General features: G+C 41.7%; 3 protein-coding genes across 6 annotated transcripts; 2 read left to right on the top strand and 1 right to left on the bottom strand.

The window, feature by feature from the left end:
* The first annotated feature begins 1,683 nt into the window (after positions 1-1,683).
* LOC145357749 (gap junction beta-2 protein-like) lies at positions 1,684-9,861 on the top strand. 4 transcript variants are annotated; one of them, XM_080211205.1, is made up of 4 exons: positions 1,684-1,868; positions 2,667-2,777; positions 4,670-4,762; positions 6,521-9,861. In XM_080211205.1, exon 4 carries the CDS (start codon positions 6,532-6,534, stop codon positions 7,306-7,308), a length of 777 nt encoding a protein of 258 aa, XP_080067331.1. In that variant the 5' UTR covers positions 1,684-1,868; positions 2,667-2,777; positions 4,670-4,762; positions 6,521-6,531; the 3' UTR covers positions 7,309-9,861. The 4 variants fall into 4 exon arrangements, with proteins under 4 accessions (XP_080067331.1, XP_080067332.1, XP_080067334.1 ...); XM_080211206.1 differs by having other exon boundaries at positions 5,970-9,861; XM_080211208.1 differs by lacking the exon at positions 4,670-4,762.
* A 2,863-nt stretch (positions 9,862-12,724) lies between these two features.
* LOC145357736 (gap junction beta-2 protein-like) lies at positions 12,725-13,711 on the top strand. Its single transcript, XM_080211177.1, has one exon. The coding sequence runs from the start codon at positions 12,734-12,736 to the stop codon at positions 13,400-13,402; it is 669 nt and encodes a 222-aa protein (XP_080067303.1). The 5' UTR covers positions 12,725-12,733; the 3' UTR covers positions 13,403-13,711.
* Positions 13,712-16,629: 2,918 nt separating this feature from the next.
* On the bottom strand, positions 16,630-23,105 carry fabp10a (fatty acid binding protein 10a, liver basic). The gene is made up of 4 exons (XM_080211176.1): positions 23,039-23,105; positions 18,720-18,892; positions 17,404-17,493; positions 16,630-16,680 (listed from the first exon to the last, which is right to left on the bottom strand). Exons 1-4 carry the CDS (start codon positions 23,103-23,105, stop codon positions 16,630-16,632), a joined length of 381 nt encoding a protein of 126 aa, XP_080067302.1.
* Between the last annotated feature and the right edge of the window lie 434 nt (positions 23,106-23,539).

Genomic DNA, 23,539 nt, shown 5'->3' with positions numbered 1-23,539 from the left:
TGTTCTGTCCTTCCCTTAGCCATGTTTCAGTAATAGCTATAATATCCCAGTCCCATGTACCCATCCATGCCCTGAGTTCATCTGCCTTGCCCGTCAGGCTTCTTGCATTGAAATAAACACAGTTTAGTGTGGACTTCCCTTGCTCTCTGTCTTTCCTTTGCATGATCTGTCTGGCACTAGGATTACTGACACTGCCTTTACGACTTAATGTGCTCTCTCTAATTTCTGCACTATCCTCAAACTTCTCTTTTGTCTCCCTACTCTTTGGATGCCACCCCTCTGCCAAACTAGTTCAAACCCCCCTGAGTGTTATATTTTGGTAATATCAATCTTGGATGCCACCTTAGTGTAACAGCAGAATGATACAGCATGGCAGCAGTATTTGACCCATTGCATGCTGTCAATATACAGATTAACAGGATGTTTGAGAAGGATTTGTTGTAGCACACCAAAATTCCTTTTATACATCCTGACTGACCCGTTGCCTCCTAAGAAGACTTTTTCTGAGGTACCGTCTGGGGATAGGCAGTGTGTGGACTTTGATGGAAGGGTTTTTCTGAGTTGATCATCTTCTTTGTTCTCTTCTCCCAACTCCTGTGCCCCCTGTTTAACACAAATGAAAACCCTTCCCCTCAGCTCTATGAAAAGGGCTTGGTTACAAGATGGAGAAGAAGATTATCTGAAACTGATGAAAGGTATTTTGCTGAATTCCTTCATATGGCTGAGAAAATGCTTTTGTAATTGCTGTTGCCAAAGCTTGGACTTTCAAAGCCTGTCACTTCCTTGTTTGACAAGTTATGCAGGTATCTTTTCCTGCATTTCACAAGCTTGATGAAAGTTAGTTATAATTCTGGCATGTAGGAATTTCTGGGTTGGCAGCATTTGATCTCATTATTCCATCATTTGGCTCCTTGAACGATGGGCCTATTGTAAGCTACTGCTAATTGCAGTCGACTTCACTGGGTATTTTAGATAACTCTGGATATTATGCCCCAAATTACAGTCTCCTATGCCAGAACTTTGCAGCTTTTAAACCAACAAAGCAGAATTTTGGCCCAAAATACTTATTGTTTGGCAAGTGTCAGTCCAAGCCCACTTTTTTTTTTGTTTGAACAACAGCAGTAATCTCTGTGTAGATACTGCAGTAATAATATAAAACAGTTAAACATACTTGATGTGATAAATGTAATTATACAAATCAAGCTTAAGTATATACAGGTGTAGGGTATTTATTGGATAATTGAAAAAATATATTTGGACATGCACTGACACTGGTGTTGGGGAATAGATTTAGGAGTTATATTTTAAAATGATGTCTGAAACTGAGTTAAGATTGTCTACTGGCCTCCTCTTCCACCAACTAACTGTCAGGAGTCCAACAATAAGGTGCTCCACCTTAAAGGGGAAAGAAAATGTTGTAATTGAAAATCAACTGTGCAGTTTCCCTATAATGTACTTTCATCTCAAATTAGGAGCATTATTTGTGCCACTCCCCAAAACAAGAAGAATGTTCTTTCATCAGCAACCCTGACTGTCTATTACGTTGCTTCCAAACAACTCATCACACACCTGTGTCAATTTATTATAATGATGTGTTAGTGATGGCAAAGGTGACAATACTTTTACAACATTTGTCTGACCCAGACTGCTAAGGTATCTTATGTCAGAATAATGGTTCTCCTGTAGCCGGTCCATCTACATTCTGCATTTGAGATATCTCTTTTTTTTAATTTCAACTGGTTCTGCAGCTGATTGTCGGCACGTTCAGCAAAGAAAGCTTCAGTCTTGATATTAGCCTGGAATATTACAGGTGGTGTTTTCACTCAGTGCTTTCCACAGTGAAACTGTAATTTTAACCTTAGGACAAGGTAAGCTGAATTTATTTTATGCCCTGTGATTCTTGTCAATTTAAAAGCACAATCCATTTAGATATGGAATTTTCCCATAAATTTTTGCCTTTAAACATCTTTTTTAAAATGATCTCCAAATACGATACCAGAACTGAGAGGTTGTAATTACCAGGGAAGATTATTTCTTGAAAAGTGAAGGATCTTTTAAAGCTAAGAAGTGTTTGGATAGCGAAAAACTGAGAAGATATTTCCAATTATAGGGAAGCAAAAACTAGGGATCATAAATATATGGGTGTTGTTAATGAATCTATTGGGAATTCAGATGAAATTTCTTTATGTGTGGAATTCAGTAACGGGAGTGGTTAAGGCAAATAGTAGAGAATAATTTGAGGGAAGGCTGGTTAAGTACTGGAGAAAGGAGTTGAACATCGTGCTAACAGGATTACATAAAGAGAACTGGCTCCGACATACATGGAACGAATGTCCATGTAATTGAGGAATCGAAACAACAAGCTATCACAAGTTTGAATTTGGAAAATCTCCATGCAGGAGAAGGGAATAGCTGAGGAATCCAGGAATTCTGCAGTTTGAAGGCCTTGTGAAAGAATGAGTTAGGGTTGGAGACAAATCCTGAGTTTGTACAGTGAGAATGCAGGGAAAAGGAAATTAGTGTAGAATGATGTCTTTGTAGCTTTAGAGGAACAATAGAAGAACATTAAGAGGAACAATGTTCCTTTATAGCCAGTCCACCTACATTCTTCATTTGTGATTTGCCTCTTTGGGTTTTATCCAAGTTGATTCTGCTTCTGATTATAGGCACATTGGAGAAAGCTCCCTGGTTTCGGTCTGTATATCAGTCTGGGTTATTGCGGACGCTGTTTTCACACTGTACTTTCTCCTGCGAAATAATTCTAAATTTAGAACAAGGTAAGTTGAATTTATTTTCAGACCTATGCTTTATAGGTAAAAAGCACCGTTCATCTATTTATAGAAAGAAATATTTACCTTTAATCATCTTTTTGAAAACATTTTGCAATTTGATACCAGTGTTGAATGGAGCAGTTAAACAAGCTGGGTACACTTTTCTCGTGAGGAGAGCAGATGGAGGGGTGACCTGATTGAGGTTGTTAAGGGGTCTGTTTGATGTAGATGTAGAGAAGATGTTTCCATGTGTGGGGGGAACCAACATTAATGGTCATAAATAAATGACAGTTGCCAATAAATCCAATAGTGAACTCAAGAGAAACCTTTTTATCCAGAGATTGATGAGAATATGGAACTCGTTACTACACAAAATTATCCATTTAAGTTGTGAAAAAATTGAAAGCTATGTGAAAGACAGTTTAAATAGACTGCTTTGTTAAAGGATTTTTCTGCTTTTTTAACTGATTATTATTATTAGTCATCTATTTTTCTTTAGTTTTTTAAATATTTTTTTTCTTTTGCTTCAATGATTATTGTTAGTTTTATCCCTTTATAGTTTTCGCAAAGCACAATGCCCTCCCTGCTGCACTGAGGCTCCCAGGTGATCTGCCCCATGTAGATGGACAGAAACAGTCCACGGAAACACGTACTTGCCTGAATGTTGAATATGGGAATGTTGGCATAAGCTGAAGTCATATGCGCCTACTACACATGTTTAGCTTTTAATATGAATATAGCCCTTGGCAGGACAAGGATTATTGATTTGTGTGGTGCATCACAGAAGGCTGTTTAGATAATCTTTTAAAAAATTGCAGTTTTTTGTCGAACATTTAGATTTGAACTGTTCAGGAATTGGTGTGTAATAACATATTGTACCTGGCAATTTTAATTTTGATTCAAATACAATCCTGAGAAAAGAAAAACAGCAGTCCAGTTTCCTAATAAACATCTAATTCTACCAGAAATTACAGTTATTATCTGTTATAATCGTTATGCTGCATTGACCTGGTGTGTTAAAGTAGTTGTTTCATGTAATGAGTGATCAGAAGGAATTAATTTGAGAAATTGTTCATAAAATCTCTACAGTGCAGAAGGAGACCATTCGGCCCATCAAATCGGCACTGACCACAATCCCACCCAGGCCCTATTCCCATTACCCTGTGCATTTACCCTAGCTAGTCGCCCTGACACTAAAAGGCAATTTAGCATGTCCAATCAACCTAACCCGCGTATCTTTCGACTGTGGGTGGAAATTGAAGCAGCTGGAGGAAACCCACACAGACGCGGGGAACGTACAAACTCTACACAGACAGTGACCCAAGCCAGGAATTGAACCGCGCTGTGAGGCAGCAGTGCTAAGCCCTTCAAATGATCAGATTACTATTCACTTTCTAATACAAATGAAGCTGGTTTTATTTGATGGATTTTTTCAGTCTTGGAATGTCCAAAAAAATTTGAAATGAATATTTGCACCCACTGTTATAATCTAGAGATACTATTACAATATAGAGACACTATTATAGAGATATTGGTGCGCCATTGAATGTATTCAAGAGGTGGCTGGATATAGCACTTGAGGAAAATGGGATCAAAGGTTATGGGAAGAAAGCAGGATTAGCCTATTGAGTTGGAGGATCAGCCATGATGGTGATGAATGGCGGAGCAGGCTGGAAGGGCTGAATGGCCTCCTCCTGCTCCTATCTTCTATGTATCTATACATGCACCCAGTTTGTTCACAGTGGCATCTTGCACAACAGCTGGATTTTAATTTGCATGTCAAAAATTATCCTTTTTTTAACATTTGACAGGCTCTAGGTCAAAACTCAAAACAGAATTAGAATAACAGCACAGCCTTTTTTTTGAGTTTTTAATTTTTTGTACTTTTTAATCAATAGTTTATCAATCCTCGTGCAATGAGCAACATTGTGTTGTTATCAGCTTAACCTAACTCAGTGCCCTGCACAGATACAGACGCCTGGCATCACCTGGTAGGAAACTCCATGTGATTAAAGTTTTTACCTTTATTTTGAGTATTTATTCAATTTTAAAGACTTTGGAAAAACAAATATTCTGGGGATAATCATTGACCAGAAACCGAACTGGACTAACTATATAAATACTGTGGCTACAAGATCAGGGCAGGGGCTGGGAATCCTGCAGAGAGTAACTCACTTCCTGACTTGCCAAAGCCTGTCCACAATCTACAAGGCACAAGTCAGGAGTGTGATGGAATACTTCCCACTTGCCTGGATGAGTACAGCTCCATCAACACTCAAGGAGCTTGACACTATTCAGGACAAAGCAGTTCACTTGACTTACACCTCTTTCACAAACATTCACTCCCTCCACCCATACCGTAGCAGCAATGTGTACCAGTTTTGGAAACCTGATCAGCATGGACAAGTTGGGCCGAAGGGCCTGTTTCCATGCTGTCTAGTTCTGTGACTCTACAAGAGCTCAGCAAGGCTCCTTAGACACCACCTTCCAAAACCCAGGGCTGCTACCATCTAGAAGGACAATGTCAGCAGACACATGTGAAACCATTACCTGCAAGTTCCCCTCCAAGTCACTCACCATCCTGACTTGGAAATATATCACTGTTCCTTTGCTGTCACTGGGTCAAAACCTTGGAACTCCTTCCCTACACCTGTGGGTGTACCAAACCTTAGGGACTGAAGCAGTTCAAGGCAGCTCACTAACACCTTCTCAAGAATAAAGTCACGCTGCACCATCTTCTAAAATAGGAAACATCACAATGAATTTGTTGCCGCTTGTATCATTTAAACAGCTTATTCACCTTGTCTTTAAAGTTAAATGTAAAGATAACCTTGTACAGAAAATTCACAATCTTGTGCTGATTTGACTGCACAAATGAAATAGTTTGCTGATGCATACATGAGAAGTACCATTTGGGTATGGAACTGGAGGGGTGCCAATTTTCCTATGGACAAATACCCAGCAAAAATTATCAGCTGCAGGAGCATGACGCTAGAAAGATAAATATATTTTTGCATTGTGAATGATGCTAAAATAATCAGAGATTCCTGAGGGAAGAACTGTGAAAGTTAAAGAGAGATAGACATATTAAATAGAGACCAGGTATATATTCTGACTGAGTTTTGTTCCAGCTAACAGTTGTAATTTTTATGCCTTTCAGGTACTTACAGAGAATATTACCTTTATTTTCTTTCTCAGATTTTGTGCTCAAACCTCTCACTGATAAAGAGAGCAGTTTACTCACAATCCTAACAAGAGGGTATAGCACCAGATGTTGAGGGAAAACGGTTGAAGACATGACTCTCATCTCTCTGCTCCATTTCTAACCTCTGTCCATGTAAATAACACCCACATTTCCCTGCAGAGGCATTTGTTAGTTCCTATAGAAATTGGAAATTCACAAGATGGAAAGCTTTGGGCATGATCTTCGTCTTCATATTGTCAACAGGATGATTCACTGGTCAACAGACCACAGGCAGTAGCCATGATTTAATGAAATGTGTTCCAACGTGCCATCTACCAGCCAGAGTCTGCAGCAACATTGTGACTGTAAACTGTTTGCATACAGGGTTTCTGTTGTAAATGTTAGACGGGGTAGCTTCACTGCTGAATACTGACATAAATGTGTGGCCAAAAATCATCACTAGAAGTTGACCAGCAAGTGCGTGCACGTGCAAAATTTTAAATGATGAGTAGATAAATTCTAGACTTCCTGCTGTGGTAAAGTAACTGGTGCTGTTTATTTCTAGAGTGATCAAGAATGGGATGGTATTTCCTTCATTCTCTGCTGAATGGGGTCAACAAGCATTCAACGTCCCTGGGGAAAGTATGGATCGCGGTCATTTTCATTTTCCGCATCTTGGTCTTGGTGGTGGCAGCTGAGACTGTCTGGGGAGATGAACAGAGTGACTTTGTGTGCAACACACAGCAGCCTGGTTGCAGGAATGTGTGCTACGATCATTTCTTTCCCATCTCCCACATCAGGCTATGGGTTTTCCAGCTCCTCTTTGTGTCCATTCCATCATTTCTCATTGGTATGCACGTTTATCAAAGGAAAAAATCCAAGAAGAATATCAAAATCTTTAATCAGAATGCAGGTTTGCAGAAAATAAAAATCGATGCCCCCCTTCTTCGAACTTACTTGGTTAGCATTTTCTTCAAAATGTCGTTTGAAGTTGTATTTATGTATTTATTTTATTGGATTTATGAAGGCTACAAGATGCTCAGACTTGTCAAATGCAGTGAATATCCCTGTCCTAATACTGTGGATTGCTTCATTTCCAGGCCAACGGAAAAAACAGTTTTTACTGTTTTTATGTTAGTGACTTCAGCTGCGTGCATCTTGCTAAATATTGCTGAATTGTGCTATTTGTCTGTAAAGTACTGCATTATGCATTGGAAGCAAAGCTTGGCTTCCGCAATGGAAAGCAATGAACAGGACAAAAGAACAACAGTTGCACTTAAATCCTCAAATATCAGCATAGCAAAATTCAATGATGACGAGTCCAGCACTTCAGATCACACTTCTATATGTTAAAAAAACAATAATCTGTGAATTAGTTAGAATTATACAATTTGTACGTATTTCATTGTGTAACTTTGCAATGTAATATTTTCAGGAAGAAATGATGAACTTGCACCTTTTATGCATTCTATTTATTTTTATTTCAGATTATTCCATTTGTTGCTGTTACATGTTAGACATTTGTGAGCATGTAATCGCTACCTTTTTTCAGTAATGCTGTTTGGACCTCTGGGAATGTAACCTCTATCAAATATACCAAAGAAAGATTATAAATCAAATGATTTGCACAGAGAAGATAAGGAACCTGAAGCAGATTAGAAGTCCCATGTTTTGAGTAGAAGAAGGATGTCAGGGCATCAAAGAATTAGATTAAATGAAATATTTTATACAAAACTATATAATTGAGTCTAAAATACTTGATAATTGGGAGTTGGGTGAAGTTCATGTAAATGAGCGAAGGTTGATGTGTAAAGGAGTGGGGCCTGCCATTGGCAGCCCATGGAGCACACTCACACGTTGGCCCATAATGTCTGTAAGAACATAAGAACTCGGAGCAGGAGTAGGCCATCGGGCCCCTTAAACCTGCTCCGCCATTCAATAAGATCATGGCTGAGCTTTTTGTGGACTCAGCTCCACTTACACATCTGCTCACCATAATCTTTAATTCCTTTATTGTTCAAAAGTGTATCTATCCTTGCCTTAAAAACATTCAATGAAGTAGCCTCAACAGGAGGTTTGAGTTTAAGAGTCATGGGATTATGCTGCAACTATACAGGACCATGGTGAGACCACATTTGGAATATTGTGTGCAGTTCTGGTCGCATCACTATAAGAAGGATGTGGAAGCATTGGAGAGAGTGCAAAGGAGATTTACCAGGATGCTGCCTGTTTTGAAGGGTAGGTCTTATGAGGAAAGGTTGAGGGAGTTGGGGCTTTTCTCTTTAGAGCGGAGGAGGATGAGAGGTGGCTTAATGGAAGCTTATAAAATGGTGAGGGGGATAGATAGAGTGGACGTTCAGAGACTATTTCCTCGGGTGGATTTGCTGTTACTAGGGTGCATAACTATAAGGTTTATGGTGGGAGATATAGGAGGGATGTCCGAGATAGATTCTTTACTCAGAGAGTGGTTGGGGTGTGGAATGCACTACCTACTGTGATAGTAGAGTTGGACACTTCAGGAATTTTCAAGGGGTTATTGGGTAGGCACATGGAGCACTCCAGAATGATAGGGAGTGTGATGGCTTGATCTTGGGTTCGGACATAGCTCGGCAGAGCATCGAGGGCTGAAGCGCCTGTACTGTACTGTTCTATGTTCTATGCTCTATGCTCAACTGCTTCACTGGGCAGGAATTCCACAGATTCACAACCCTTTGTGAAAAGAAGTTCCTCCTCAACTCAGTCCTAAATCTGGTTCCCTTTATTTTGAGGTCGTGCCCCCTAGTTCTAGTTTCATCGGCCAGTGGAATCAACTTCCCTCCTTCTATCTTATCTATTCCCTTCATAATCTTATATGTTTCTATAGATCTCCCCTCATTCTTCTGAATTCCAATGAGTATAGCCCCAGTCTACTCAGTCTCTCCTCATAAGCCAATCCTCTCAACTCCGGAATCAACCTAGTGAATCTCCTCTGCACCCCCTCCAGTGCCAGTATATCCTTTCTCAAGTAAGGAGACCAAAACTGTACACAGTACTCCAGGTGTGGCCTCACCAGCACCTTATACAGTGCAACATAATCTCACTGTTTTTAAACTCCTTCCCTCTAGCAACGAAGGACAAAATTCCATTTGCCTTCTTCATTACCTGCTGTACCTGCAAACCAACTCCTTGTGATTCTTGCACAACAGCATCCAGTATGCTGCAATTTTTTCACCATTTAATGGTCTATGGTATATGTACCACTCTTTCTTGTTTATATTTCTTGATGCCACTTCTCATACAATCTGACACCTATGGTTTTGCACAGCTGATGTGGGAATCTGGCTGCTTAAGTTTCATTCCTATGTGGATCCCTGCTGGAAATCTGGGTCTGTATCTCTTTTAGATCTCCAGAACTTCAGGTCTTTCATGTTAAATGTGCCACCAATGGTGGAATGCTGTAGATTTGCTGCGACCGACATTCCTTCAATGTTAAAGTATCTTCAACAGTGAAATGTGAAAAGTTCAAGAAGCGTAACTAGAACCTCTCTCCTTGGTACGCTTGCCTTAGCACTTGTGTAATGAATGATCATTGAAAAGTGAACAACAGATAATAAAAGATTACATTGCAGATTGTGAAAAGATGAATTCTATTTTCCATTTAGTTTGTTATTCGATTGACTATTTATGAATAGGTTTACAGATTTTTGTTATCCTTCTTTCATCTGGGGAATAGATCCAGAGTGTTTCCTCTCCATTATTCTGAGGGCAGTCTGGATATTGAGCTAAAAAACTGAAAGACTTTAACTCCTAGATATAATGGGAATATACAACGCAATTGTTATGTTTGTTGGGATTGCAAAAGCACAGTAATCTTTTAGGAATGTAGTTCTGTACCTAGTCATATAAAGATGATGATATGTTGTAATAAACTGCTTTTATTTAAATTAAACTGTGGCTTGGATTATATCTGAATTCGAATCTAAAGGGGCAACATTTACTGTCCTTCCCCTGAGGTGGGTTTTGAGTGGGTTGGGGGAGGGGAGGGGAAGCTACAGGGTGAGTACCGGACCCGCATTCCAATCCTGCTTTGATTAAATCCTTGGCAAAAAGGCTCACAGCCTTCCCACTCTGTTCCAATTATTGCCCACTGAGGGACCTTATCCCATCATTGGTTTCCCGCGAGGCAGGGTATCGTTATGCAATGAGCACGGAAAGTAAAACCCTGCTCAGGAGCAGGAGCGAGTCTCTCATTCAAAGGTATTCTGTTCCTGATTGAGAGACTTGGCACTGGCAAATGGACCATCAGTGCTGAGAACCACCATCCTGTGCTTGCTGCCAACCTCCTTCATCCCACCTCCTGTGAACCCCACCCTGTGACCCCCATCCCATCCGCACTCAGCTTTGGCCTCATCCCCTTGGTGATCATAGACCTCTCCCCTGGGCACATTACTAGCAGCTGCTACTGGTCCAGTTGGCACTGCCCTCAGTGTGGGTTGAGTCAGTGGCGTAGTAATAATGATTGCTAATTCAGGGGTCTCAATTAATGTTTTAGTTGTGGGTTCAGCTAGTGGAATTTAAACACAATTAATAAAACAGGAATATGTAAAGGATTTTTGTAAAAACCCATCTGGTTCACTAATGTCTTTCAGGGAAGGATATATCCTTACCCTCTCAGGCCTACACACGATTCCAGATTCTGTGCAATAGTTGACTCTAATCTGTCCTCAGAAATGGCAGTCTCTCGTTGAAAGGTGATTAGGGATGGGAGAAAATCCTGGCCTTCCCAGTGATCTCCACACCCTATCAAAAGAGTAAATAAAATGAATGATAAAATCAGCCTGTGGCCAAAAGTTGTCAAAAGTGTGGGATTTCCCTCCTTGGGGTCCTTGATCGTGAGGAAGGCTGTTCACTGGCCACTCAAGAGCCTGTTTGACGCTTCATGCTGGCAGCCTTTCTCAAAGTGGTGTTGCAGCCGGGGGAGCTGGTCTTCTGCCGGTCTTCCAGATAGGGGGGCAAGATCCCCATTGCCTCAACCCATGGAGTGAGGGCAATTGTGGACTGAGTTATAAACACAGCAAGATTGTATTCAATGATCCTGTAGGGCCTTTATAAGACTAAACTTTTACATTCAATAGCTTTTGTGAACGTCTTAAGATTGAAGATATATGTTAACTCTTGATGCAACAAATACTCAGAAAATTAGTCAATAGTCAGGTACTAACTGTGGCCCAGGAATTGGTGTCAAATCTGTAAAAATAACCTGAATTTGTTCATTTCAATCCTTAGATTTATTTAAATATCCTTGTGTCGAATTCCATGCTATTTTTAAAAGAATACTGCTGTTTACCTGTGCTGTGATTTAATTTGTTGGGATGGAAGTTAGTTTTCATTGAGAAACGTTTTTAAGGATAAACATTGGTGCTTTTTTGTTTTATTTTTGCCAAAGAAATTGCATAAAACTGTTATTCACTTGAATGGATATTTATGGAAATTCGTTATGATCTGTGCTGGTTTGATGGACAAATGGCTATTTTCCTTTACAGTAATGGATATACATTTAATATAGCGGGTATTTAACCTGGATTTTGGAGGTTTGGTATGAAAGACTTTTGTTGAATTCCAGCTGATACACAAACAGTTTGCTTCTAACCCCAAGTGGAGTTCCTGTTGGTCTTGTTCAATAGAAGCTTTCAACCGAGAGTTGAACCCTGGGATGGCATGGTGGCACAGTGGTTAGCGCTGCTGCCTCAGGGACCCAGGTTCAATTCCTGGCTAGGGTCACTGTCTGTGTGAAGATCGCACGTTCTCCCCATGTCTGTGTGGGTTTCCTCCACGTATTCCTGTCTTCTCCCACAGTCTGAAAGCTGTGCTGGTTACTTGCTTTGAGCTGATTAGGTGCTAGAGCGTGGTGACAAGGGAAATTTCACACTAACTTCATTGCAATAAGCCTACTTGTGACTAATAAACAAACTTTAACTTTTTAAAGAATGTCTTATTTGGAATTGATGGAACAATCATTCTACAGTCTGTTAGTCAGCGAACAGGGAGTATACACAGCCAACACTATTGCATTCTTTCTCCAGATGTTCTCCTTCATGTAAGGAACCTCATCTTTACTTTGTATTACTTCCTGTGATTAGGAACTGCAAAGTGGGAAATTTCAGTCTTCCACCTTCTCCCTTCAATTTGCAGCAACAGGACCAATTATTGAAAGGAATTCTAGAATATTCTTTGTTGCTATGTTAGCTTTGATGCTAACACACCAAGAGACTTTGATAAGCAGCTACATAAACCAACTTTTAAAAAATATAGCATTTAGACATGCCAGGTTAGATGCAAGAATTAGTGTCGTTAATCAGAAAATAGGAGGGAGATGGGTTACATCAAATTTCCACCCAATTTTGCATCCATTCTGTTCTTGGTTTTATTTACCAGCCAGTTTTATATTTATATTTAAAATATGCACATTTACAGCAATTTGGGAAGCAGATATTTTGGGGATGGAATACATGAGGACATAACATAAACAAATCTAGCAAGCTTAGGAGAAACTAGTGACTTTGGGTTGATGGTTGCTCAAATATTCCATTGGGGTCTATATCACCTCATGTCTGAAACTGTTGTAGACTAATTGTTGTGTCGTGATAACTCAATGCTCCATTTTCCTTGTGTCATGCAATTAACAGGATGGTAGCAGATGAGCTAGAGGGAGTTTACTATTTTAGCAATTTCCATGTTCCTACCAGATTCCTAACTGCAGTAAAGTAACGAATGCTTTTTGTTCCTAAGGTGATCCAAAATGGATTGGCATTCTCTTCAGTCTCTGCTGGGTGGCGTGAACAAATACTCAACACCGTTGGGGAAAGTCTGGTTCTCTGTCGTTTTCATTTTCCGCGTCTTGGTCTTGGTGGTGGCAGCTGAGACTGTCTGGGGAGACGAACAGAGTGACTTTGTGTGCAACACACAGCAGCCTGGTTGCAGGAATGTGTGCTACGATCGTTTCTTCCCCATCTCCCACATCAGGCTATGGGTTTTCCAGCTCCTCTTTGTGTCCATTCCATCATTTCTCATTGGTATGCACGTTTATCAAAGGAAAAAATCCAAGAAGAATATCAAAATCTTTGATCAGAATGCAGGTTTGCAGACAGTAAAAATCGATGCCCCCCTTCTTCGAACTTACTTGGTTAGCATTTTCTTCAAAATATCGTTTGAAGTTGTATTTATGTGTTTATTTTATTGGATTTATGAAGGCTACAAGATGCTCAGACTTGTCAAATGCAGTGAATATCCCTGTCCTAATACTGTGGATTGCTTCATTTCCAGGCCAACGGAAAAAACAATCTGTACAATTTTTATGTTAGTGACTTCAGCTGTGTGCATGATGTTAAATCTTGCTGAACTGTGCTACCTGTTTGTACGATACTGTGTTTTTCGGTATAAGCAGTCCCTTCCCAGTAAAGAGCAATAAAAAATAGAACAGCTAACCTTCCTTATAAATAACAAAACATGGAGACAACCTGCTGGGATCTGAATGGTGATTTGTACAAATACAGATGTGCATTCTCAGTAAAACAGTTCCAGGAAATATTCAATATGCATTTAGCTCTGCAAACTTATTTAAAATTTGAATGTGAACAAAAATTTAGGACTAATAGTTCAAAAATTAGGGGGCGATCCTCCCCCAAAAAACTAAGTGCCCAATAAATGGGAAAATGGGAGGTTTTCTCACCTGGTTTTTGGACACATGTAGTTGAATGAATCCCCGGCACTCTGGGGGATTCACAGCGGAAGGGGGATGGGGGCAATGGGTTAACCATTCTGGAGAGGCTGGCATCAGCGTGTTGGGCGGGTCACTGTACATGTGCCAATCTGTCAGTAGGGAGACGGGCACAAGCGCACTAGTCCCGCCCACCCACCCCATCACCAGCCTCCAAAATCCAGGCCTCCTGATGGATTCCTCAATGATCTACTGATCGCTGGCTTACCCAACACACCAGCCACCACCCCCCGACTCTGCCAGCTCCAATCACCAACCCCCCCATGGCCAGCTCTGATTTCTCACACCCCCATGTGCAGTCCGACCCTTCCTCCCATGTCCAGCTTGACCCCCCATGCCCGTGGCCAGCTCTGATTTCTCACGTCCCTCCCAATTGCAGCCCGACCACCCCCCTCCATGGCCAGCCTCGATTGTCCCTCCCTCCCAGCCCCACTGATCCCTAATGCAGAGTGTGCAGCGTGTCCCCCTCTCCCCACCACCACCAATAGGCCCCACCCCTTGGCTCTGCATGGTGCCCGATGGCAGTGTCAGGGTACCAAGTTGCTACAGCCCAAGGAGTACCCCCACTGCCCCCAACTTCCTGAATCTGAATGGTCTCTGTCCCCACCAGTGGGGGAATCACTCCTAATCCTCGCTTATGGGAACCAGCTTTAATCTCCGCTGGTGGGAATCTCTCCCAGTTGGTGGGGGGAGGGTGGGAGTGGGAGGAGTGGTGGGGAGACACCAGTGAGCCCGGAGATTACAGTCCCAGCCTTGCTAACGATACGAAAATGTGAATTTCTACATTGTAATTAACCTCGTGGTTAATGAAAAAAGTTGCCTGGAAGATTTGCGATAGGCTGGACACTGATTTCTAATCTCACTACAGGGCCCCTTCACTGCTTCTTCTTCCTGATATGTTCCTCCACACATTTTCTTCTTTCTTCTTGCTGCTGAACATATGAATCTGCAAGCACTTGTCCACTTGTCCCTGTGTACCTCATCGAGTGATCAGTATTAACCACAAGGTGGCTGCTGGCTAATGGGCAGGTGTGAATAGTTTTCGGGACTATTTCTCTAACTGTATGGCTCTTACTGCCACTCCAGTTCAGATGGGCCAGAGGTCAAATCTCAAAATTACATCATCCTTATGACCCAGCAACTCAGTGGAGAGACAGTCAACCACAGAAACTCTTTTAGTGATTCATCCATATAATTCAAGATTAATGTCTATCTTTAGGTTTCTGATAGACAGGGGAATTAAGGGTTATGGGGAGAAAGCGGGAAAGTGGAACTGATCCACTTCAGATCAGCCATGATCTTATTGAATGGCGGGGCAGGCTCGAAGGGCGAGATGGCCTACTCCTGCTCCTAGTTCTGATGTTCTTTCCTCAAAGATTGTTTTGGATCTGCAAGGTATTACGTGTAACATATCAAGTACCAGATTATAAATGGTCATGAGGTGTAAATGCAAAAGACCGAAGCTGGGATTTTCCAGCTGCGTTCGCCCAGGAACTGGAAAATCCTGCCCCAGGTCAATGGATCTTTGCATGGTTCACCCCCACCCCTCCCAACTCCTCCACACCGCCCCCACCCCTGCACTGTTCCCACACCCACACTGCCCCCACCACCGCACCGCACCGCCCCCACTCCCACACTGCCCCACCCCCACACCGCCCCCGCTCTGCCCCCACCCCCACACTGCTTTGATTTCTGTGATGGGAACATTCCCCCTGATTGTTACTTGTGCAAGGCATTAGAAATTTATTGTCAAGAGAAGAATGTCCAGTCACCGTGATGTGATTCTAGCCTGTCTCAGTTCTTACCAACAATCACAATGTCAACAGTCATGCAGTTGTAAGTGTGGAGGAACTGCCTCTTTGAATCGCTGTAGTCCATTGCCATGGGTTGACCCGCAATGCAACTAGCGCCTTGGTTGATGCCAGGTTGTCCGTCCAGTTTCATTTCTTTGTTGAGACTTTGTACTAATTGATACAACTGAGTGGCTTGCTAGGCCATTTCAGAGGGTAGTTGAGAGTCAACCACATTATGTGGCTCTGGAGTCACATGTAGGCTAGACTGGGTAAGGATGACAGATTTCCTTCCATAAAGGACATTAGTGAATTAGATGAGTTTTTCTGACAATTGACAATGGTTTCATGGTCATCAGTAGATTCTTATTTCCAGATACTTTTTTATTGAATTCAAATTCCACCATCTGCTGTGGCAGGATTTGAACCCTGGTCCCCAGAACATTAGCTGAGTTTCTGAATTGGTAGTCCAGCAGTAATAGCACTAGGCCATTGCCTAGGCCATGTGCAATTCAAATATAAAGAACAACAAAGAAGAAAGAACAACCTGGCACAGGAAACAGGCCCTTCAGCCCAACAAGCCCGCGCCGCCAATATGTTGATCGTTAGCACATGTTCCCACTTGATGGCCACATCAGAGATCCAATCGCAATGTGAGCATTACATTATCTAATTCAAAAGGCATTCTGCATTCTGGTATATCCCATGGTTAAGCTCGCTCCTAAAACATTTCAATAAGAGATATATAGATACCAGTATTCAAATTTGTATCATGTGAAAATAAAGAGGAAGGTTTTCCAAATCTATCATTGCTGAAAGAACTACAAATAACGGCTGGAATTTTCCAACCTCATCTGCAGCTGGGATTCTCCAGTCCTGCTGCAGTGAATGGAGCTTTGATTTAGCGTCGAATTCTCTGTCCTTGATGGCAGTGGTGGTGGGGCCTGAGAGACTGGAAACATTCTGGCCAATGTCTTTGGGATCCTTTTCCAGTGACCTTTTACACTTTAATGTTATTTTACCGAATCTATCCTTGGTGTTCTGGGAACCAAAATAAAAGCACACACAGGAACGGCAGAATTTCTTTCATTTATTTCAATAGATCACAGGAGATTCATTCCATTCTGGTTAAATGCGTCGGCTTTTTCTAATCATAGTGGTGGTGCCTGCAGTGAGCTTCTGTTAAAAAAATAGGGGTTAAATGAGTCAACGCAATTGCAAAATGGCAAAGCAATGTGCACACAACATTTTAACATGTTGTAATATAGAACCAATCCAATACGTGATAATCAAGATATATTAGATTGTTCTGGGCTTATCACAATGTGACATAAGCGAGGAAATTGCATTTTCCTTCTTTAGGCTTGTTGCAACATTGGATGCCATGGACACTGGTGAGTCTCAGATACACAGAGCTAATTGAATAAAGACAACAGTTTTCAAAATTACCACTCTGCTTTCCAAGCAATAACTATAAAAATTGCCACAATGAACAAAACAACTTTGTTCTTCAAGTGTTCAACCAAGTGCATGGATCTGAAACATGTTGCAGTTAACAGGGAATTTATTCATATTAACTTGAGATGTTCATTGCAACCAGTGGGTAATAGGGCCGAGAGACCGAGACCTTCCAGATAGTGAAACCACCCAATGTTCACATTGCTACAAAGATGACAACTTTGATAGAAAATGCCAATTATTTTCCAGGTTTCTCCTGGACTATCGTTTGGAGTTGGTAATGTGTCTTTTTCCCAATTATAATTTACTTCAAAGTCATTTCTAGATGGATTTTCTGTAACTATTGCTTTCTAAAACTCATTCTGAGGTGTGACTGATAGTCTGCACTTGTCAAAAGCTGCACAGCAAGTAGCAAACAGAGGAGTGATATAATCTAATACTTACTTCAATCATTTCAGATCCCTGTACCTCCTGGATATGGAGAAAGTTTTGCAACTTGCATATTAGCTTCCCTTCTTCCATTTGAACAGTACACTGTGCAAGGAAAATTATTGTAAGCATAAACAAACCATTCTCAACCAGAGAAATACACGCTGGGGAATTAAACATCTTTGTTTCCATTGGGCCATGGGACTGTAAACTTGGTTTACAAGTGGATTTAATTGAAATATCTTGGTGATACTAAGGGACACTTGCACTCACTCACAAAACAAATCTCTGCTATTTATACCTGTGATTGGGGGCACATTTGACAACAGATCATTGGGAGACAGTCAAAGAACAAAGAACAAAGAACAAAGAACAACACAGCATGGGAAACAGGCCCTTCGGCCCAACGAGCCCGCGCCGCCGTCCCACTGTCTCAGTGACCTATTCATGATTTTAGTCTACGCCTAACGTGCGAGGATCAGGGAGGTCCAATTTAGGGACAATTTAGTACCCAATCAATCAGCCTAAAAGCACATCTTTGGGGATGTGGGAGGAAACCGGAGCACCCGGAGGAAACCCACGCAACCACGGGGAGAACGTGCAAACTCCCACAGACACAGGCCCAAACCCATGTGTCCGCACAGCAACAGAGATAGTCTCTGAGCTGTCATGTTGCCCTCGAGATGGTCCAGTTTAAGCACACTAACGACATGAAGCAATAGGCAACTCCCGAAGCAACGTCCAAGAGCAGCCCACTACAACCTGCCGCATGCATGCCCCTTGCTGGACTTAAATGCCTGTGGAGACAAAAAAATTCATTATTAAACAGGCAAAGACTAATATCCCTGAGGCAAAACGTATTCCCAAGCCTACAATGTTTAGTAAGGCCTATTATATCCCCCTATATGTAGCCCGCTCATATGGCTGTCTAAGTGACTCTTAAACAACCCTAGCGTGCCTGCTTCCACCACCTTACTCGGCAGTGCATTCCACACCCCCACTACCCTTTGTGTGAAAAACTGCCCTCTAATATTTGTCTTATACCTAGCCCCCCTCACCCTAAGCCCGTGACCCCTCGTTCTATCCATTTAACTACAGTCTAAACTACATTTTCTACCACGCTCTTGAATTTGAAATAATGACCAGAGCGCTACCACCTCGCCTGCCATGGAAATGGCGGAGGTGAGGATCCAACAATGGAAATCTCCATTCACCTTGGGTGGGAATTTCCAGTCTCGCCTGAGTGTAAAATCCTAATGTGTAGAGATGTAAAAGTCTGACGATATACAATAAGCACAGAGTGACCATTAGTGAAACGAGACTGGAAATACCTTCAGCTTTTTCCCATCCATTGAGATGATCTCGGCCTCTTTTCCGATGGTAAATTGATTTGTTACCGAATCACGTGGATTCTTTGTTGTAACAACAAAATTGTCTCCAGTTTGTTTGATTTCAATGATTGGCTTGATGTCTTTTCCAACCTTTATTATATCCTCTGGAAGAGCTGAATTATTGAAAAAAATAGAACAATTTATCTGAAATAGAAAATATCTTTACCGGATATGTAAAATACAACTTAAAGAGTTTATGCTGGTGGCCAAGGCTTTCAAATCAGCTAAGGCTGCCAATAAACCACTTATCATTGGTACCTGACCTCTGCATTCATATACCATTTTCTGTGAGAGGAGTAATGACTAATCTGTCTTGTGTGTAATAATTGGCATTTTAAATAAGAACTGGGGCAACTAAAAACTGTTCCAATATCCAACCTGCAGCAGATTTCCCAAAGACTCACCAAGTTTATTCAGTGAAAGAGCTGGTCAACACAGACAGTGATTGGCACTGCTGCCTCACAGCACCAGGGACCAGGATTCAATTCTGGGCTGGTGGAGTCTACACGTTCCTCTGGCTGTTCCGTTTTCCTCCCACATTTCAAAGATGTGCGGGTTAGGTTGATTGGCCATGTTAAAATACCCTTTAATGCCTGGGAGATTGGCAGAGTAAATACGTGGAGTTATAGGAGTAGGGCCTGGGTGGGATTGTTGTTGGGCCAAATGGCCTCTTTGATTCTATGATTCCCAGTACCATTAACCATTCAAGGAACAGAGATCAAAAAAAGTCTTGGCCAGGTACAAAAATAATCAAATAGATGGGTGAAATATTGGGTTTTATATCTCAAGGACTAGAATATAAGGAGGTAGAAGTCATAGAAAGATAGAATCCTAACCATGCAGAAGGAGGCCATTTGGCCCATTGATTCTCTGAAAGAGCATCCTACCCAGGCCCACCCCCAACCTCCATCCTATGTTTAATTTAGTTTTAGTTTATTTATTAGTGTCACAAGTAGGCTTACATTAATACTGCAATGAAGTTACTGTGAATATCCCTTAGTTGTCACACTCCAGTACCTGTTTGGGTAACACTGAGGGCGAATTTAGCAAGGCCAATGCATCTAACCAGCATGTATTCCGGATTTTGGGAAGAAACCGGAGCACATGGAGGAAACCCACACAGACACCAGGAGAACATGCAAACTCCACACAGACAGTCACCCAAGCTGGGAATTGAACCCAGATCCCTGGTGCTGTGAGGCTGCAGCGCTAACATCTCTGCCACTGCACAGTTAGCATGGCTAATCCACCTAGACTACACATCTGCTGCAGTTATACTGAGCCTGGTTTGACCACATCTTGAATATTGGTTTCAGTTCTGCATACCACAGCTTTAGAAGGACACACTGACTTTGGAGGAAGAGCTTTTACCAAAATGGTATCTGGACTCTGAGGGTTAATTAACAAAGAAAGATACACAGACTATTCCCTCGAATGTAGAAGAGTAATTTGATCCAAGTTTTCAAGGCATTGAAGGGAGTAGAGGACATAGAAAAGAACTGTTTCTACTGGGTTGGGATTTGGACTCAGGGACAGAGGCTAAAGATTATAGTCAGGCCCTTGAGGAGTAACATTAGGAAACATTTCTATACACAAGGGATGGAATTTTCCACCCACCATGGGAATCGTAGCGAGCAGGACAGGACCATGCAAAGGTCCATTGACCTCGGGTGGGATTTTCTAGTCTTGGGGTGGGTGCAGCCAGAAAATCCCACCAAAAGAGTGGTAGAAATTTGGAACTGACCTTTATAAATGGCAGTTGACACACGGTCAATTGTACCTTTAAAATCTGAGATTGTAAGATTTCTGTTAAGCAGGGCATTAAGTGATATGTGGGGAGACAGGAGTTCCATGGAGTTCGGCCACCGTTCAGCCATGATGTAACTGAATGTCTCCTCCTGCCCCTATCAACCCCCACCAACCAACCTCCTCTCTGCAGAACTGCCCCCTTCCCTCCTCCCCTGCAGATCTCCCCCCACCACCTCCGCACTGCCCCACCCCATTTCAGGCCCCACCCACCTCAGGCCCCACCCTTTTTGGCCCACCTTTGCACTATCCACTTTGCTGCCAAAGTGCCCAGTGGGCAGTGCCAGGGCCAGGTGGGCACTGTCCACTGTTCTGAAGGAGAGCTGCTTAGCGTTCAAATTAGAGGCTTGTTAATTTCAAAACAATCCTTTCATCTCATTTCAGCAGAATTTGACAGACTTATTCAAGGGTTCAATGCAACCTTTCTTCAGAACTGCACAGTGCCATCAGGAAGGAGTTCCAGGATTTTCACTCAGTGGTAGTGAAGGAACAGTAATATAGTTCCAAGTCTGTGAGAGAGATAGTGGTGTAGTTGCAATCTCACTGGACTATCCAGAGGCCCAGGCTGTGGTAACATGAGTTCAAATCCCACCAAGGCTTGTGTAGTCAAAATTCAATTAACGAATCTGGAATGATTCTATGATTCTAGTTTCTTGAGTAGTTTAAAAGATGGGAAGGAAGAAGGTTTATTTCCTTTAAAAAGGGCGGCACAGTAGCACAGTGGTCAGCACTGCTGCTTCACAGCTCCAGGGACCTGGGTTCGATTCCCAGCTCGGGTCACTGTCTGTGTGGAGTTTGCACATTATCCTCGTGTCTGCGTGGGTTTCCTCCAGGTGCTCCGGTTTCCTCCCACTGTCCAAAGGTGTGTGGGTTAGGTTGATTGGCCATGCTAAGAAATTGCCCCTTTGTGTCCTGGGATGTGTAGGTTTAGAGGGATTAGTGAGTAAAATATGTAGGGATATGGGGGTAGGGCCTGGGTGGGATTGTGTTCGGCGTAGACTCGATGGGCCAAAGGGCCTCTTTCTGCATGTTGGGTTCTATGATTCTATGATCATAGTCACAGTGACCAAGACTGCTCTCGCTGACTGTTGTAAAAACAAATCTGGTTCATCAATGTCCCTTTAGGGAAGGAAATCTGCCATCCTTACCTGGTCTGGCCTACATGTGACTCCAAACCCACAACTCTTAACTGCCCTCTTAAATGGCCTGGCAAGCCACTCTGCTTCAAGAGAAATTAGGGATGCACCAATGATACTGGCTTTGCCAGCGATGCCCACATCCCATTAACTAAATTTCAAAGGAAAGTTAGGATGGGGGGGTGAGGGGAGCTTGCAGGTGGTGGTTTGCCTTTGACAGCACTTTCCAAACACACAATCTTCATCACCAGAAAGACGAGGGCAGCAGATACTTGAGAATTCCACCACCCCAAAATGACACGCCACCCTGACTTGGAAATATATTGCTGTTCCTTCCCTATCATTGGGTCATAATGCTAGGATTCTCCTCCTAACAGTGCTGTGGGAGCACCTTCACCAAGTGGGCCATAGTCATTCAAGGTGTCTCACCTTTTAAATTTGAGATGGTTTTGCCCACGAACAAACAAAACAAAATCCAGATGCAATGCATATGCATGTTGTGTCTCAGTTTGGACAAGGCTCACCTGAGTCCATTGACTTTGAGTCTGGCTGGATCTAACAAACTTCCAGCCATCTTTTTTGACAATGTTTTTGTGCCTAACAAAAACCAAAATGATCTTCCACATTATCATTGGAAAGGGAATGTATCAAGCTAAAGTGAGTGTATGTCCTATTCATTCCCAGTGAAGCTGGTTGCAAACTATTGGGGAATTTCAAACATAAATTACATTCAGCAACATGCAAGTTTCCACAAACTTTTGCATTAGTTTAAAAACGTCATGAGCAATTACCCCCTTTTCTAAAAAACTGGCCTTGTGCCAGTTGGAACTAATCACTACAGTGCGATTCACTAATTTCATCTGTTTAAAACAAGGCTTTCTTAAAATTAAGCTTTTAAATATTAAAAGTTGATTATTAATTGCCATAGAATGTGATTACTTGACACTGATGTTACTTATCGATGGTTCTGTATAATTATTTTAGAGTCATTTTCATTCATTTAAATTAGGTTCCTCTGAGGTTCTTGATTGGACACTGACTAAAAATGCTTAATTTTTGTGATAAGCCTATTTTGATAAAACTGCACCAGGTTACCACTCTTAAATAGAAATATTTTTAATGCATTTTATAAATCATTCTTTCTAATATGCTGCCAATTATGATGGTTCATTTATGTTCATGCAAATAAATTCAAGTAGTAACCCAAGCATAAAAAAAAGTTCAGAAAGCCAGCACAATTTTGAATACAATTTGTGACCAGATTCCCATTTATACCCCCAACCATTCGTCATTATTCTTGTTGTTACTGTGACTTACAGAGAGCTCGCATAAAATCTTCAATATTCTCCTGGGAGTAAACCTGCCACGTTCCGGAGAATGCCATTTTACCAGCTCTGATCTTCCTCTTGGCTGCACGAGGTTAGGGAAAAGGATAAGTGGAATTTGACTTTTTTGATCAGTATTTATATCAGACAGCATCTATTGGTGGATCCAGATTTGTTAATAACTTGGTTGAACTGATCTAATCATTAACTGAAAAGTAATCAATACGAGACCTGTCTGAGCAAACCACAAAATTGCTCTTGATGTGGGTAACCTCACATTGATTATAATTCATTCAATGCTGAAAGCTGGCAAATTGTTCACTTTTCAAGGTCAATACCCTTTGGAAAGTAGTGCTGGATTCAAAATAAGTAATATCTTAGTACTAGTCATTTTGTATCTTTAAGAAGTCCAATGATTTGACTGTAGAAGGTGTATGATTGCTGAGAGATCTTATGGTTCATGATTACATATGATTACAAATTGTCAAACATC

This window comes from Carcharhinus amblyrhynchos, chromosome 24 (assembly GCF_965287045.1).
Source record: "Carcharhinus amblyrhynchos chromosome 24, sCarAmb.v2.hapA, whole genome shotgun sequence".
Lineage (NCBI taxonomy): Eukaryota > Metazoa > Chordata > Chondrichthyes > Carcharhiniformes > Carcharhinidae > Carcharhinus > Carcharhinus amblyrhynchos.
Note: the sequence above shows the minus strand (reverse complement) of the source record. Positions and strands in the feature narration are given on the sequence as shown.